Source organism: Lissotriton vulgaris, chromosome 6 (genome assembly GCF_964263255.1).
Source record: "Lissotriton vulgaris chromosome 6, aLisVul1.2, whole genome shotgun sequence".
Classification (NCBI taxonomy): Eukaryota; Metazoa; Chordata; class Amphibia; order Caudata; family Salamandridae; genus Lissotriton; species Lissotriton vulgaris.
Window position 1 is genome coordinate 1,325,417,431 of NC_141694.1, and position 18,917 is coordinate 1,325,436,347.

Here is an 18,917-nt window from a genome sequence, read left to right on the forward strand (position 1 = left end):
AGTGTCAGTAGTTATTAATGTGCCCTCCTAGGAGAGGTTGTTCCAATTAGTAATATTCAGTTTTTGTCCGGGGATCACTGTCTTCCCTCAAACAAAGTTTCAAAATGTTTAAACGTTTTTGTGAATGAAGTCAATTTTCTTTAAGGTAACCGGGCTGCAGAAAAAAATATTATAATAATAATAAATATCTAAAAAGCGGTCACAGACATGATAGTCTACTGACCCAGGAAGGTCACCATCATAGTGTTGTCCACTAATAGTAGTGAGTTGCAATTTGCAACCTACCTCATGAATATTAATGAGGTTGGTAGAACTGTGACCAACTCTGATTTGGAAATTTTGTGAACCGACCTATAAAAACATAGGTCGAATTGCAGAATTCCACCCTGGTCGCAAAAATACTGATCGCAATTTGCGACTGGCGTTTTGTACATCTGGCCCTGAGAATACGGTTCACTAGGTGTAAAGTGTTGGTTTGACAGCCTGTCTTGATTTGAAAAACACATATCACGGTCTGTCTCTCACACTCCGATGCTAACAGTATTTACTTATGCTCCTTTTAGGATGGTTCATTGGGAAATATTGATGACCTGGCCCAGCAGTACGCGGATTACTACAATACCTGCTTCAGTGACGTGTGCGAAAGGATGGAGGAACTGCGCAAACGCCGTGTTTCCCAAGACCTTGACGCGGTAAGTGACACTTTAAGGCAGAGCGTCTTACCTTTTAATTTCCATGTTCACACCGTAGTAGCAGGCTAGTTAGTCGTATTGCATAAGAGATTAACGAGATTATAGGATCGGAAGTGTGCAGTGAGATGCACACTTCACACACAGTAAATAAGGCAGAAAATATTTCTACAAGTTGAAGTCCCCATGCAGTAATGTGGTTGCAAATGAGGCAGAAACCTAAGGTGTTGAGTTACACCTGTGGTTACTCCTGTCCAGCAAGATGTTGGTTCTAGTGGAGAACTTGACAGTTCTTGCTGTCAAGACAGCTGTTGCCTATCCTTATGTGTAATTATGTGTCTTGTCACAGGGGCATGAACAATCCTGTTTCTGCACTGCTAGAGTTTCTTTTGGTATTGACTGGGCTAACGTTACTGACCAAAATCAACCCTTACACCGTTTGTCGGATACTTACTTAAGCAGTTGCCTGTGGACATGCAATCACAGGTCGGCAGCTTTTGAGTACCTTTTGGATAACCAAGAATGAGCTATGTGGCTTGATACGAGAAAGAGTGTGTAGGCAGACATCTTAGCCAGCCACTATGTAGCTGGGTCAGAAATACAATTGTCGCACACACTCCCTTGTTTGAGGTATGAGGGGGGGGCCGCACACATGCAAGCGCTCTTCAAGAACGCGTACCAGCATTCAATTATAATCCTGCTGTTCTCCACCCCTCCCCATGCATACATTCTCTATGTCTGTAATGAACTTTGGCTGGACAGTATGTTTTGCGATGCATCTCCTTGTTTTCTTGTAATTTTTACATTTTTGACATGCTTCCTTTTGACAGTCATCCGAGAATAAGAGCAAGGTATTCTCTAAATAGTGTTTTGCAGCGTAAATCTTTTCTGAATCCACATGCTCTACATTATTCCAACATCTAATGGTTGAGTCCGGAAAAGTTTCCATGTTGTCTCCTTTCTCTGTATACTATTTTTTTCTCTTTCATGGGCATCGTCGAACACTTGGTATAAACCCCTTTTTGTGTGACATCAGACGGATGCCCCAGAAATCCATAAACCAGGTCGCTATCTTCCGATTGTTTTTTTCGCCATTGGCTCTAGAGAGTTCCACATTTGAGGAGGACGGAATTAGGTGAAAAAATTGTTTTCCATCGAAAATCACTGTTAAGGAAAGATGATTGGCAATGACTGATTGGACGTAGGACACCAAATAAATGCTGGACATCACCAAGTGACACCAAGGTGAGAAGACTGATGCAAAGAGACTGCTTGGTCGGAGAATGAGAATGGGCATGGAGCCCATCCCCTTTAGGTTCTGCCCCAAGTGCCACCACAAGTATGCCCAGAAGGACAAGCTCAAGGTCTGTAACCTGTGCCTCTCTAAGGACCACAGTGCAGAGGACTATGCTATGTGTGCAGAATTCTTGCCCAAGACCATCAGGGCAAGACAGAAGCAGAGGTGGGCACACCATATCATATTATGATGTCCCCGCAAAGGAAACAGGAGTCCTTAAAAGACCTGGGCCTGTCTAGTGAAGAAGATATCTTGGAGCTGGGGGAGGCCCAAGGAGCAGTACCAAACCTCGAGGGCTAGACTGGCAAGTGCCACTAGAAAGCACAGAGGCTGCAACACAGACAAAAGTTAAACCCTCGAGGCTGAGACATAGTCAAGCCAAAGACCTTGAACTTGAAGAAACCGACAATGATGTTGAAATCATTGACGCTGAAAGGCAGAGTGAATCCCAAGGTGCCACACAGCTCCAAAACAAAAGATGCCTAAGGAGGCAAACCCTCAAAACGTCCTTCCACCGAGAGAGAGAGAGAGAGAGCGCCAAAGGCATGTGATGGTGACGGCGAAAGTATGCTCTACACCCAGGGTCTCCAACCGGTCGATCGCGAGCTACCGGTAGCTCGCCGAGACCCTGTAAGTAGCTCGTGCCTCGTGCATTTCAATTTAGTAGCCCGTTGGTAGTGTTTGGGCTATTTAGGCTTTTTTTGCTCCATTGCCCGCCCTCACCCAAAGCAGCTTCTCCGATTGGTTTTTGAGCTTAGCTGGGGCTGGGTGGGCGGTCCAAAGAGGATGACGTTCCTCTCCTACGTGCACCTCTTGTGTCTGCGCTCCCTGCCTTTCCCACCCTAGCACTGCGCTTTTCGTTCTGCTCAAGAAGAGCCAGTGTGGCGCAACAGGCGTGGCAGGGTGAAGCAGCTGCTTTGTGGTGGAACAACCAGTATAGAACTGCCGGGACTCGCGACCTTTCCTGTCTAAGAGATTGCAGCCTGCCACCTTTAGATTTCATTGTTGCAGCAGGTAAGCCGTGCCTGATCAGCTCCATACACCTCTAACTTGCACGGCCTCCCTAGTCGACAAACCATCTCATTTAAATAAGGGCCCTCCGGTCACCCGCGCACGAGGGAAGAGATGTCATAGTGAAACAAAGTGTGCAATTCTCCTGTGGCTCATAGTTCTCCGTACGTAGTGAAAAATATATCCAAGGAGCACACCCGAACAACTTTAATCCCTGGGCCAGAAATAGAAAATTACCCTCATCTCCTGTTCCAGTCTAGCCCTTCGTGTACTTTCAAACCAAAGCGGCTAACGGTATGCAGGTCATGTAAGTAATATTCAATGTGTAGCTGCAGTTTACACGATGCTCGACTTTGGAAATTCCTTAATTCTAATCTAATTCTATTGAAATCCCCAAATGACGAGTCGCCTCAAGGAAGGAGCGTTACGCCTTGAATCCGAATGCCGATATTTTTATGGGAAGGGATCCGATAATGAAAGTAGTCAGCGGCTCATAAACATAAAGCATGCAGAGTAGGCTATTTAATTTTAGGCTTTTTTTGGCTCCGTTGCCTGAACTCACCCAAAGCAGCTGTCAGATTAGTTAAGAGGCAGCGATTAAATGATTTGACATGTACAGGTTGTACATGTACAAATTACTCTCAGGCCTTCAGTTCCCGCATATATTCCAACTGGTTTTATATACTCCAGGTTTTTCAGTCCGGAGCAAGGGAAAATATTTGGGATTTCCCTGTATTAATCCCAAACCCACATCTACCGTTTCTGACTTGTCAAACTTGAAATGGGAAGAAAGAAAATCACACTTATGAAAAAAATAAAGGTGCAGTAACGTTTTTACCAGGAAAATGTAGACCTGTGTGTATTCTCGCTGGTCACACAATGAGGGCTAATGTCTGTAAAGTTATTTTATGTGGAAATCCAGCGTGAATCAAGCCTTCGTGTGTCTATGTTGGGCATCTGGGGACACAGCTCATGCAATTTACCACTCTTGTAGTCTTCGGTACTTTTATCTCATGCACACCGAACTGACAAGCTGCCACTGCTTCATTCTGTGACAAAAAGAGAGCAAAGAGAACAACTGCACACTCAGATTCCCTCAAAAACAGAGGTGAAGGGTCATGCTCTAAAAATAACGTCACACAATATTTATTTTAAGAGGCTTTCTATCTTGTTGGATTTCCACACATTATTGTACGAGACGAGTGCCAGTGCAGAGTAGGTTTGCAGGTGGCGCGAGTAGTACTGAACTGGCCCGGCCCAGTGCCATCTGCCTTGTCAGCTTTCCACCTTTATATTTGATCAGAGAAGCAGTTAAGATGGCATCTACACAGGCAGTAGAGGTGTAGGGTCATGTTAAAGAGCAGCCTTGCTGATTTATGTGCAGCATAGGCATGAATGGTGTTTCTATGACTGTCTTGTGTGCGGTCCGCCCACAGTCATGCCATATTTCTCTGCAAGCATCATTAAGACTCGTCTTTTGTCTCAAGGCCGGTGGCCTGCATATCCCAGTTTTTGCTGGGTAACCTATTATTGCTTATTTATCAAAGCATATTGCACAGCTACGTCAAAGAGCGGCCACAGGTAGTGAACCAAGTCATGTGGGCTTCGTTTTACTAATCAAAATGGAGAAGTGCAGAGAAGTGTCCTTCGAAGCACTCATTTAGCCTGTTTATAGGAGTGTGGCGGGGCTGCAGGATTTATGGCTGCCAAGGGGCACCATGTCATCAGGACGACTTTCAGCCAGCCTTGGTTTCTAAGCCCACAGCACTATGCATGCTGGGACTTGTAGTTTCACTCTGACCAATAAAGGTCGAGCTTTGCAAGAGCTAATGTTAATGAAAAAGGAGGGGAAAAAGCCACTGTTCAACTCTGGTCCAGGTCGGCCAGCAAGCAGCTAATTTCTTGAACAAGTTTATAAATGGTGGACGTATGTTCATATGGGCAACTACTGTTTTCCACGATAAGCGCCTTACTATAACTAACTTTCTATTCCGTCTAACTGCCATGAGCAAGCAAAGTATGTCTGTTTGTAATGCACACTTGTATATGGCCACATTATGCTTGACTATTAAACCATATGTACATGGTGGGAGTGATGCTGTTTTATAGGACCGCACTCAAGAGGCTTGTGGGGTGGGAATGGCGACAGGTGAACCAGGCCCTGCCCTAAATGCTGGCCTGACAGATCAGTGCATTGGTGTTTTGTTTGGCTATTTGTGGGCCTCTTTTTTTGGCTGGTGGGTTGTGCCAATACTTGTCTGCGGGTTTTTCGCTATTTATGGGCTGATTTTATGGGCTGGTGCGTGGATTTTATTGTTAATTTCTCTGATATTACCACAAACATTGCTGCAAGCACAAATAGATTCCCCCATACCTTGAAAAACACCTCCCATACAACATGTCTTTACATTAAAAGTTTAAAACTTAATTTTCAAATGTGGCTCTGAAGAAATTAGGCTTAAAATCACTAGAGCTCGGCTGCTCGAAAAAAATGCGCGAGTTGCTTGGGGTTTAGTAGCTCACGGCCATTTTCACTGACCAGAAGTAGCTCTCACTACACATAAGGTTGGAGACCCCTGCTCTACACAATCCGTGAACAATAGGCCACAGCGGCACCGGGAAGTCAATCGGCATTGACGCTGAAAGCTGCTGAAACACAGACACCAGATCTCGACGTCGAAATGATCCTCACCATCGACGTCAAAACTAAGAAATGAATCGGAACTCAATGACGAAAGGAAGTCACTCGAGATGGAGCTGTTCTTTTCTGAGCAACAGGTTCTACCGGACCCAGGCCACATCTCACCACACATTCTTCTGTACTAACTCCGCTCCCTTTGATCAATGTAAGAATAATATCTTCCTTCTTTCTTCTGTGGGGCCATGCTGTTTGATAGGTAGTAGCACACCATCAAGAAAGCACATTTGTCTCAACATACAAGTTGTCTGTATATAGTCGATAGTGATGGTTTTTATTTTCCCGATTGTTTAACTTTTTAATATTTCTAAATTTGTACATTTGAGCTCCTGTTGCCTTGTGCTCTCATTTTCCTCCTCGCCCATTCCAATGGTGAAAACATAAAATGGCAATAGGGTTCTTCTTTTCCATTTAGAGGTCGAACTTGTAATTGCAGAAAATAAAGATTTCACTATTTCTTCATGCCCTCTCTATAAACCAACTGGAATTAAATACCAATTTGAGTGAGTAGAGCTGCCTTTTGTGATACTTACTAATCCCCGTTCGTGGAGTGGAAAGTGTACGTTGGCTCTTCTGTGTAGCCATCTTGCAGGCCAGCTAAGGCTAGATACTCTTTTCAGTGAATTTAGGCTCCATTCAGCTGTCCTGGCTGGATTGCTTTCAAGCTGATGGGTGAGTGCTCGCCATGATACCCTCGTGGGTGATAGTGTGCTTTACAAATACACAATAATCCTACATCATACCCTCAGGGCTCTTTTCTTCTTCAGTCTGGAGTTGTGCAACTCCTAGAGCTGAAGCCCTGCTCTCCAGGGGGCCTATAGTGATGGCATGTGGTAGTGCAACATAGTGCACCCAGCGCAGTATATTCCTATCCAAGAACCTCTGTGCTCACAGTGGGTGATAAGCTGCATGGCTAAACACTTATAAGGTCCCAAAAGCGAGACCTGTTTGCTAAGCCAATGCTTGTTAATATATATTGTATTAATTAACAAATAATGTTTTGCTCATCTCTAAGTTAGACAAACAGTACCACCATGTGTCATATGTGCGGGGTTTATCAATGAAGTGCCAGTACTGAGCACTGGAAACTATGGCCACAAATTAAGCAGTGTATAACAGACAAGCATAGGGGAAGTGTTGGCCACCAGCCTTTTGATTTGTCCATGCTTGTTTTACTTTCTCATTTTTTGCAAAACTTTGTGTTGCTTCCCGACCCTCATCAGTCTAAAAAAATAATAATATATTTTTGCATCAAAAAGCACATACTTCCATAGTAGTATCTGGCAGAAGGAACCCAGGATACTACTTTGTGTATTGATGTGCTTCTTGTAAAAGGGCTGAATGCTGTTACTGACAGTGATGTTAGCCAAAGGCTGAAGTGGACTGACTCACGCCCAATGCCTTAGTGTAAAGAAGAAAAAAGTGAATGACAAACAAACAGACTTGTGGATGAAGAGAGCTGGCTGAAATCCCTATATTTAAATATATTATGCAGATAATTTTAGTAAAACCTAAGGGTCCTGCCTGACGCCAGTGATAACATACAAATCTGAATAATTATTCTCCTCTATCACTCTCTCAAGTGAGGGTACTAGTAGGATCATGTCACATCTCCCCTGTCCAGTGCTTGGATTACAATTTAGCCGTGACAAGCGCCACCCCATGACTATTTGAGGCTAACTTTTACATTTGCACATTTTAGGTATACTAACATGGATTCCTCCATACGAGTGCATTATTTTACTGTTGTGGTGTTTTTACCTTCCTTTCACAAGCTGTTTCCTATTTTTGCCACTGCTGTTTCGTTGTATGATGTAACAGTGAATTGCTGCAAAGTGCCATTATCCTTATTGGTCCTGATTGCAATTCAATCATTCAATATTAAAAAGTCAACCAAGTATTTTTCCAGTAAATAAATTACGCAAGTGCCCGCACCCACAAGGGCTCAACATTTTAGCTCACCTTAATGCCCTTATACCGAATATTAAGGTAAAAACTCCAAATTTTTACACTCAAACATGTTTTCTCAATTTTTCATTTGGCACATTATTCGGAGGAGCACTTTTGCTCTGGGAATGCTCTATGTGAATTGGTATCTGAAGCAGTAATGCAGTTTACAGTGAATTACGAGGCAACTGGTCCAATGACCTTAGCGGAATGGACATGACCATGAAGATGCGTACAACCTACTGTGGCCAATTCTATGTAGGTACGGTGAGCATGATGTGTTTCTAATTCTGTGTGGAGCTCTCTATAATTTATTCCAGATCAAGGCTCTGAGACTAAGCTAACCGAATTAATGTGCAGATGTGAAAAGAAGATTGAATTATGATGCTGAGGCTTGGATGGATGGAGGTCTGCCAAAGTGCAAGCCAGTGATGCAAGGGAGCCATGGGTCAACCCACAAGAAATAAGGGATGTTTCCTTGAGGTTATGGAAGACTATTTCTCCCATGTGCCGAGATCCATGCCAAGTGAGCTAAACATCCCGGCAAGTTTTAAAAAAAAAAAAGAATATTTGCCACAATGAGGTTCTATTTCGGGTCTCTTCGTGCAGCGATGACTCATTTTTATGTGGCAAATGGATAGTTCAAACATTCCTGGCTTTGTTAGAGGACACTTTCTATTTCTCTAGTAATGGTGGCACATACTGTGTGTGGTCACCACAGTTTAGGCTTCCTTCTGGGCCCCTGATTCTTAAAGAATTTCCTGCTTCACTGAAGTGACCATTGTATTGAAGAAGCAAAAGTCATTCTGCCACTCAAGCGTTTTTAGGTCTCGCCCTGGAACAGGGACAGAGACTCTATAGCTGTCTGATGCCGGGGAATGAGGGACAAGAAACTGGCACGATTTTTAGCATTCGGATTTGGCTGCGCGAACGCGCACGTTCCGTCCTGCGCCGCCCTCCCAGCCTACTGCGCATGCGCCGCCCTCCCAGCCTACCGCGCATGCATGCATGCACACAGACACACACACACACACACACACGTCGCAGACAGACACTCGCTCACACACACACACCCCCTCCCCCACAGTCACACACACGCACTCCAAGACACATACACACACGCACGCACACACATACACACACATACACAGGCCGCCCCCCCCCCCCCGCGCCTACATGCTCCTCTCCCTCCGCCCGCCCGCCGCTCAGCAACGCACTCACCGGCTTCCTCTCCTCCGCTGCAAGGCCCGGCAGCAGGACTCTTCTTCCCTCCTTCGGCACCGGGGCGCAGGGTAGGCTCCTGCCTGCTCCGGTGCTCCCTGCTCCCAACACGGCTCCAATCGCGGCTCTTCCGTGGGAGGCGGGGTAGGCTCCCGCCCTCCTACTTCCTGTTTCCGGGTGTCGCGCCGGCCTGCCTGACTTCCTGGTCGCAGGCCGGCAGAGTAACGAGGATGTTTTGCGGTATGTATTTATTTATTTAATTATGCATTTTTATATAGCGCAGACTTTACCCGAAGGCGGTATTTATTTATTTATGTATTTATGCATTTTTATATAGCGCGGACTTTACCCGAAGGCGGTATTTCTTTATTCATGTATTTATGCATTTTTATATAGCGCGGACTTTACCCGAAGGCGGTAATGCTTGCCTTAGCGTAATGGTGTTCCTTCTTAATTTATTGGTGGTGTCCCTGTTAGAATTATTCCCACTTTTAGTCTAGCAATGCTTGGCATGATGTTGGCATCTTTGGCATTATTGAGCCCATCCCTGGTATAATGGGACCACAACGTATTGTGGGCATTCTTGACACAATTGTGCTTCTCTTCACCAGCGGTGATGGTCATCCCTGGCATGCGATGGGTGTTCATGGAATTGGATGTTGATATGTAGACATGTAAAGCCAGACTCTGTCCATGGGGCAGTAATATTCATGAGTACTTGATGACATGGAGATCAAAGATACAACTAAAACTGAAAAGCCATTATTTTGAGAGACTGTCATATTTGTTTTTGGGAATCAGAAATATTTATTAAAATGAAATGCTTGTAATAACAAGCCAATGCATGATTACCAGCTGTGATCGTGTTTTCAAAATGTTTGTAAAGTTGATATTAAAGTGATAATTCATGCTAATTTCTGTAGTCTTATTTACATCTTGTTTACAATTATACTATACTACTAATGTATGTTTACTAGCCATAACTGTACTGTTATATGTTACATTTTAATTACAGTGTTTGCCTTTTACAATCATTTTCTTACAAACTACCTCATAAAACAAAAATATTTATGGCTAAAATATTTTGCACTGTTTGCACAATATATTTGTGATGTTTACACTTACCTATTTGAAATTAAAATGTACAAATGGACATTTAGTCAATTACCATTAAAAAGTTTAACTTTTTTGCTAAGATATTCTTGTAATCTTTTATGCAAACAAATTTAAATACTGCATAAATAATTTTAACAACAAATACTTTATATGTAGCTTTTTATGTACATAAGAAAACTATAGCATAAAGCAAAAAACATTGCCATTTACAATAATAATAGCTCAAACTTAAATAATGCGAGACCTATTGCATTGCAAATGCTTGTTCTGGTGAGGTCCAGGCTACGGGGCTGCTTTCAGGGCAGGATGAGCTTCCTTGGGCCACCCATACCCTCGTTCTGGGTGCAGGCTCCTGCAATGTGGGTCTGGTTTGAGCATGCTTGCCAGGGTTGGTGTTGGTTTCCATTCCAGCCCTGGTGGTAAATGTCCGAGGAGCAAACAGCACTACGCTGAGCTGGGCTCGCTGCAAACATCATACTGTGTAGCTGGAGAGCAGCCTGGGTGGGCTATCTGTGTACTTGTGTCACTTATAGTGCCATCTTTCACCGATTAGTGTCACACTGATTGGCGCCTTGGAATTTCGCGTGTATGCAAATGAGAAGTGGAACATTGATGCTTGTCAAATAAGACATGTTTCCTTTTCTGAAGGAGACAGGAGGATGGCGCTTCTACTTTTAGAAGGGAACAGGACTCTGCATTTAGGAAAGAACTATTTTCTTTCAATTAAATGCGCATGACCGGCTTTCAGGGACTGGATTCGTTGGTACGCCCACAGCATTTAAGGAAGCAGCCAAGGCAACTGCTTGACAACCCAGATCTTGTTTGCCGTGGAAAATGAGGCATCGACCATTATCATTCATTGTGGGTACCAATCCAGGAAATGTCACCCCCACAATATATTAGAACAAATCATGTGCCCAGCGTCACCAGAGACCGCAAACCTTGAGACATATGTGAAGATAGCTGGCATTAATTAGTTTTCAAAGTGCATAATACCAAGTCCATCGATCATGATCTAGAATAGATAAAGGATGAAGTCTATTCAGACATAAAGGGACCTTATTTCTAATAAACACATGTTGAAGTCTGGCATTTTAGAAACAAAGAGTAACATTTTGAAGTTCATTTAAGACAAAAAGTGCTTGCCTACCTAAAATGCATTAACTACACAGTAAATACGTGTCAACATTTCAATATCAACTCGAAACCCCAAGTCTGAATCTAAATATACAAATTCTTATTTGAGTTTCGATAAATTGGGTATCTGTATCTTGGATTGTCCAGATGTTCAGCAGTCCGGCCATTGGGGCAGCATAGAACACCAGTGGCTGTGGCAGCTCCTGTGGTGCACAAGGCCCCACCCTTTCTATGCCACTTCTCAGGCTTTCGTGTAGGTCTGTCTGGATGCCAGCTTAAAAACATTGTAGGACCTCACTCCAAGCACCGGACAGGATGAGAACATCATTTCACATTGCAGCAATAGATTCAACTTGTGAGTGATTGTAGCCCCTGTCTAAGAATCTCCACACCCTTTTATTTACCATGTGCCCTGATGGCCACGAGTCATGGTATTTTCTGAGTCGTAGAAGGTGTGTGGCCCTACAAAGATCACAAAATGAGTGCTTACACCTTAACACAAAACTCGTTGCGACTCCACCCAGCAAAGCAGGCAGGGCCGTTCACGTATGAGACTGCTTTAACATGTGGCCTGACAAGTAGGCTCCCAACAAGTTCATAAACAGCTCCCCTCACAGTTTGGCTCATTTACAATCCAGAATCCGACTTTGAGGACAGTCTTCACCAGTGACTGCCAGGAAATGTCCACTGACGACTGTGAACATAACTGAGCTAATTTCTTTGCCTGTTGCAAGGCAGTTTGGGAAATAGATTCTAGGCCAAATTGTCCCACCAAAATAAAAACTCACATAAAAGTATTTAAGCATACTTTTTTGCTGCACGGAGTCACAGCATAAACACACACCCACATATGGGTGTGCCCACAAAACAGACAAAAGCATCCAAAGCTTTTGAATGATACTCCATTGCTACAGGCTTCTCTCCTAGGTGTTCAATGAGTCATCAACCACCTCCTGCCTTCATGACTTGAATGGCCCTCAGTCCCATCACTGATTCCCTAACGATTTACATTTGTCTTTTGCTTACGCCATGTGTCTGATTTTCTCTGCCTTTCCTCTTGCTGGCCACTACTGCCCGGGACACAGCCCTCGGGCTCCTCATCATCTTCCTAATATGCGAAGGCCAAAGCCATGCAGACTTGCAGGCCATATTGATCCCGACATGCAGGAGAGATAAAGGACATGAATCCATCTCCTTTACCCCTTCATACAGCGGTGGGGAAGAAAAACAAAGTTCATGTCAGCATTGCTCACGTGTGTTCACACACTCCAGAATTGATGGTATGCAAACATGGCTTAATGTTCGTAGTCCTCCAACAGTGCGGGTCTCTGCTGTGCTCCTCTTTCGTCCTGCTCCCTCTGTATGTTTGATTACCTCTACCCAGGGCTTTAAGTGGGCCGGGTCTCACCGGTGCTGAGAGGGTGCCTCGAAACTGGTCTCTGTCAGGCTCTGTTTTGTGCCCTGGCACAGGTGGTCCATTTTTTACGGAGTGCAGTGGGAGCAGGCACATCGATGTGCGCTGCTCACACTGCTCACTGCTCTCTTCTCACTAGTGGAGGTTACGGCATGACGTCATGGAAGGTGAACGTTGTAGGGGAGGGAAATCCTTCAAAGAGTCCTTTTCTCTCTGGATTTCCCTTCTCTTTTTGAAAAGCAGGAGCAGCAACATCGTCCTGTTGTCACCAGGGCTTTAAGTGGAAGCCTTTTCAATATTATATACAAGCTATAGTTGCTGCTCATTTATCCTATGCAGCAAACAACCATTGACAAAGCCAATAGTCCTGACTTGTAGGTATAATGTTACTTGTTGCATCATATATCTGGATGCAATGACAAGAACTACAAAATACTAGTCGGGCAGCACCCTATGCTAAACACAAATTTTTAGCTGACGTGTTTTAGGCTTCGCCCTTAATTGCATTGACAACACCCCTTTATGATTCTCACCTGTTTTCACCCCACTCAAAGCCCTGCTGCTCTACCCTTCCATGCCTTGATTATCCCCACACCATGTTTCCAATTCTCTTCCTTCTCTCCCAATCATTTGATAAATGTCTTCTAATCCCCTGCATTCATTGTCTCGTTTTACGAGCAGTAAATTTCAAGTGAGCTTCACCCGGCTGTGGAGCGTGGTGCCTAGGTTGTACCCCTATATAAAAGGACCATGTGCCTGGTGCTAAAGGGCACGCCCACTTGTACAGTCAAAACAGGGGGCTTTCCTCTTTCTCTCAGTTCCCAGTTTCTTCGTGTTGTGTGTTCTTGCTCTGTGCACTTGTTTTCCTTCACACCCTCAGGATTATTTTCACTTAAGGCCCAGTTTGAAAATGTTGGTCTGCACCTGGTAGTTGTTTGAGTTTTTGTGAGATTGCTACATCACATTTTGAAATTATTTGTCCCATCTATCATTCATAGAGACACAATTATCAGAACTTTTAAACGTTTTGTTTTAGTTTACAATATGTTCTCATCATGATGATAATTTGAAATCCAGGGTGATCCTTTTTCCAGGAGGGGCTCATTTCTTTAGGAAGGGTTTGTACCTTCTACCTCTCCTTCATTTGGATCAATTCCATACTAAGGGAAAACTGTGCCCACAGGTGGTGGTATTGGCATTTATTTCACATATTTATATAGCAGGACTCTTCCATTACACGATGCACTCTGGGATGAGATGAGCTGGTACCTACTTTGGGTTCAAAGCTTCTACTCTGGAAATAATAAAGCTGTTGAGTAAATATTACATTCAAAATCAAAGCACCTATTGGTTTGTACATTTTCTTTAGCACAGATGGCGTAATTTAGATTTCTACGCAGCCATTCTTCGAGGGGGCTGAGCACAGAGTGGCCTTGCAGTTTTCTGTGTCAAATCAAGCAGATGTTTAGAGCGTCGGAATGCGATATTTTATGGAAGATAAAGGGCACTCATAAATCTACACCTCATAAATGTAAGGCAGGGGGCAGGAGTGCTTTACTTCTTTCGTTCCGCCTCGTTGAAACTTGCTGGAGATCACTTCTGTGAAAAAGCTCAGTTTTGAGTCTTGTCTAGTTATGTGGTCAAACCGCATTTACACGCGGGATCTATTAACTTTTCAGCTTTCTTTCTTTTTTTTGACAAGCCAGCTGTCCTGTACTTACTAACACAACAGTGCCATTGCAACCCACCAACACAAAACTGCGGCTGCTAATGTATTTTGATATGATGGTCATGCTTGGCGGTTCCAGGGTAGGATGGTGGGGCATCGTTATTGCTTCTCAAGTTTGTAGGGTGGCCTCAACTCTGCAGGAGAGCTGCTGCTCCAGCCGGGCTGTCGATTTCTGATAGACTGTTGTTCTCTTGGAGGGGAGAAGCGAGTGAGATCAGAAGGGTACACAGACCATACTTAGGCCCTGCATGTTATGTCATCCAGATCTGTAGAGCACACTGTGACCCGTGAGGGTATCCTGGCGCTGAGCAGGCATCAGTCTAGCCACAACTAGAGCCCAGTGGGACTACTCGAAAAGCAAGGTCTTCCGTTTCTTGTGGAATTCAAGAAGTATGGAGGAGTCTTTTATGTGTAGGGGGAGGTTGTTCCACTCTTTAGGAGCAACGTAGGTGGTTTTCTGTATGTGTGGGATTTGTGCAAGTAGGAACCAGAGCGAGTGGAGGTGTCTTGAAGGTTTGTGCAGACCTAGCAGTATTGTTCATCTACAGCTCTCAGCCTCTGGGGGCAGTGTAGTTGCAGTTCTTTATCTACCCCTTCCCAACACTATTTAGCTCTCAAGATGCACACTCATAAGCAGAGTGGGAAACTCTCACTATTGTGAAGTAGTCAAATCTACTGTGCCTTGACAAGTTTCGCTTGTACCAGATTCACAAACGAAATTCTACTTGCACCTAGAGGCAATTCAGTTTATAAGAACACTGGATGACTCCCTTTCTCAGTAATCATTTTCTCAGGCTTGATGGCTTATTGCTTATTGGTTCTCACAGAGATTAAGACAAGAAGAGATGGACAAGGTGTGGGCCTCCTGGGGAGCTTAGAGAGGGGGAGGTAGTGCTCCAGACAAGGACACTTCGGAGAATGAGTAAAAGATGGATCTAAGGGAATTGTTTGTCATGTGTCTCTTTCCAAAGATGTGGTACCTGCCATGCCTTTTCCGGAACTGCCTTACGGTGCTACGATATATGCGTACTGTGGTTTGGGGTTGTTATGTTTTCTCACCTTTTTCTCTTCCAAGAAAATCCAATAAAAAGATTTCTTACAAGACGAGAGTGAGATAAGGGATTGTTCAATATTTGTACTAGCCTCATATTCTTGAATTATGCTTGCAGCAGGAACGCCCCTGTCCTGCACAAAGGTGATTGCATTTACACGCTGTTTTTTCCTGTCTTCACTGCTGTCCCAATGACTGGGTAATGGTCAGAAAAAAAGTACACAAAGTTTGTGGCACTTGCCACGATTATGGGGAGCGCTCACAAAGGAAAGAAATCCATGTTTTTAAAATTATTTTTTAATTATTTCTAGAAGGAAATCTTCAACTAAATACTAATTCTTCTTAACATTTTCCACATACATTTAGCTCAGCGCATTTCCTGGCTGTGCTCCCTTCCTTCATCAGTAGTATTAGCAGTGACTTTAAAAAGAATTGCCATACACATATCAAAGACTGTGCCGCACAGATCTAACATTTTCCACATTAAAAAACACTTTCATATCAGATAATAAAATTGCTCCTACTACTAATATCTTAAAGCCAGCTAAAACTTGATGCTCGAAGTTGCATGTTCCCAATTGACACTGTTGCCTATTGGGCCCAAAATTCTTGAAAAAATGCTTGTCTTCAGTTTATAGAATGCTAATCTCCTTAAATCAACCTTCTCCTCCTTTCAGTCTTTCCTCATTTTTTACGAGCCTGCTACATCTGTTGGGTACGTTAACCTAAATTAAATTATTCATCCTGCAGAAAACGAGAACAATCATGTGAGCCATTTAAAACATCCGGGTTTAGTGCATTCAAGAATTTAATCCACCAACATTTCTATTAGAGTAAACACTAAGCAATATGACCAGCTCTCCTCAAAGTGATATCTATGTAATATATTTTTGGTAGAAGTAAGGAGCTTACATGTCCATACTCAATTAAATATTACATGATCCCCTGGCCCCATAGTTTTTGTCCTCATTGCCAATTTGTGTTCGTTTATTTGTATTCTGATGTTACGTGAAAATTGTCCAACATACAGTTTCCGTTGAGGTCCATTAAGAGCATAAACTACTCATTTTGTTCCGGCGGTAGAAAATGTCTTCAATTGTATATTATTCTCAGTGCCTGGATGAATGAAGTGCCTACCTTTAGTCACATTGTAACAACTGGTACTTTGTAAGGGGGAGTGGGGGTTTGAGAGAGTTTCCAATATTTTTAGTCAACATATGACAACAGCTCTTGGTGTGACTTCGTTAACTGGACAGGTCCTCAGACTCACAACTTGATTGACCCAGTTCTTTTATTTTTATTTTTTACCATGTATTCTGCTTTACACCACTCAGCTCAGTCAAATGTAGTAGAGAATCATCACCATGTCCTCCTCTTCTTCTACTTTGTAGGGTATTGTGTCCCACTAACGGATGGCCACTGCACATCTGGTCACTTACTAAAGTGCCCATTAGGATTTTGCTGCCCGCATTGTTTCTGCGCAGGCATTGGAGGCTTCAGTGTAAGACACCCCTTTCTTGTGGTGTAAAGCTTGAGGGATCACACAAGTTAATTAATCTCAGGCCTCCTGGTTTTAGTGCATGTTTTTTCTTTACTTTTATGTATGCATGAATGCATACTTTTTAATTTTCGTGTTGATGTACTCTCACATTCATTCATACATTGGTCAGTGAACAACTAAGCAACTCGCACATTTCCACATGTATTTAAATATGCGCTTGCACTTTGACGACTTAAGGAATTTAGAGAATAAAGGAGCTATAAGTAATAGAAGAATACACTCACTTGAGAATAGCATTGGAGTACTAGCTCGTCTGCATCTGCAGCTGTTTTTGCTTCCATAGGACATCTCATATATTTAAACTCTGTGCTGTTCATAAGCATATCTTTTGGCCTGGCAGTCATGACTGAAAGCATGGGTCTACACTCAAAATAAGTTATTTATGTCTTCTGTTTTAATCATGAGTACAGATATGGAAAGTAATGTTTTCTGTCTCTATTCATGTTTGTGAAAATGAGAAAGAAAAGAAAATCAGGGACTTTTAATTGCAAATCTCCTGAATGCATAGTGTGGCTCGTAGAATGGTCGATATACGTAAAATGTTCCTATATTAAGCGCCTAAAAAAGTGCTACGTGAGACGTTATGCAACTGTTCTGGCATGAACACTAGACTTCAAAATGTGATCACACCCTCAAGGCTCCTTACCGGAACAAACAGGGTGCCTCTCGAGCTGAGGGTTTCTGTGAGGGATTTGTGAGCACAATCCTGGTTTGTTCTATCTGGCGCTTGGAGTTCCCTCTCTCAGATCCAGAATTCCTTATGCTTCTACATGACTCTATCTAGGGGCCATGAAAGACCACTAGATCTGTGTGTGTTGTGGAAGAGTGCGGCTGACGAGATTTATTTTCCATAACTGTGGCTGCTCTATTCAAAGTTGTAACAATGAGCCGCTAATTGGAGAGTGATGCTGATTGGGAAAGATGATTAAGCTGGGCAGTTGGTTTTTACGTTTGAAAGATTCGAATGCCAGTCGTAGAAGTTAGTAAATTAGTAAAAATCAAGTCCGACTTGGAGACCATTGATCTTGGCCTTCCACTGAATGAGCTCTGTAGTGCATGGAAATCAGAAGGTTTCTTAAAATTTATATGGAGAAAATCAAGGGTCTTCTTACAAGATTCCAGTCAATCATTTGTTTAAAAACCACTTCTTGTGTTCAAAAATCAACGTCACATGTGTATATGTGTGTGTATGTGCTTTCATTTAGAGAGGTCTTTTTTGCTAAATTTACGGGTCCTGGGGCAGCCAGTAGCTACTCAGCAGAAACATCCCAAAGCTCATATTACTACGATGAGCTCCCTAATCTGTTCCTAGAGATTCTTCCCTCCTTCCTCTCTCCTTATACTATCCCTCTCAATCCAAATAACTGACTAACATATCCATCTCTCAAGTTACTTTCATATTTTCACTATACTAATTCACCACTAATCCTGTATGGGTTCTGGAGTAGCGTGCTACTCGCCGAAAAAGCACTTTGACGCCTCATCAAGGATAATAAGTTATATATAAATGCAATTTGCAATTACAATTAAACTAATCCTAAACCTCATCTTACTGCTATGATCTCTCAATAAACACTTTCTAGACTTTTCTATCCCCAATTATCCTTTTCAAAAGTCTGCGCTTTGCCACCGCCCATAAAAAGGATGCTACAGCACAACATACAAAGGGAAGCTGTTGAATAAAGTGCAGTGCCGGTTTATAATGGGCACATTTGTGTTTTCGAAGCATAGAGACTAAAAAAGGTTTTCCTTTGAGGATCATAAAATCTACAGAAGAATAAAATATGTAAAATTGATTGCGCAGCTTTCCCGTCACAGGGACATGGCGGTAGGCCATTCACCAAGTAAATATTAGCCGGGAAAACAAACATTCAAGGGATATCATTAAAACAAAATCTTACCAATATATACCGGTGCTGAAGGTTCTGTACAAATGACAAATACGATTTTAGTATGTTAGTACTAGATTATGTGACCAAAATAGGCAAATTGTGTGACACAGTGCACCAGATTATATGGCAGTATGTGATATTTTTGTCATTTAAA

At 43.0% G+C, this 18,917-nt stretch overlaps 1 protein-coding gene across 3 annotated transcripts in view; it reads left to right on the top strand.

Annotated features, from left to right (window-relative positions):
* SASH1 (SAM and SH3 domain containing 1) overlaps window positions 1-18,917 on the top strand; it is a 576,231-nt gene that overhangs the window by 219,978 nt on the left and 337,336 nt on the right. For all 3 annotated transcript variants that reach the window (XM_086927460.1, XM_086927459.1, XM_086927461.1), the window contains exon 2: window positions 564-692. In XM_086927460.1, the coding sequence (XP_086783586.1) occupies window positions 564-692 (129 nt within the window). The remainder of the gene's footprint in view (window positions 1-563; window positions 693-18,917) is intronic.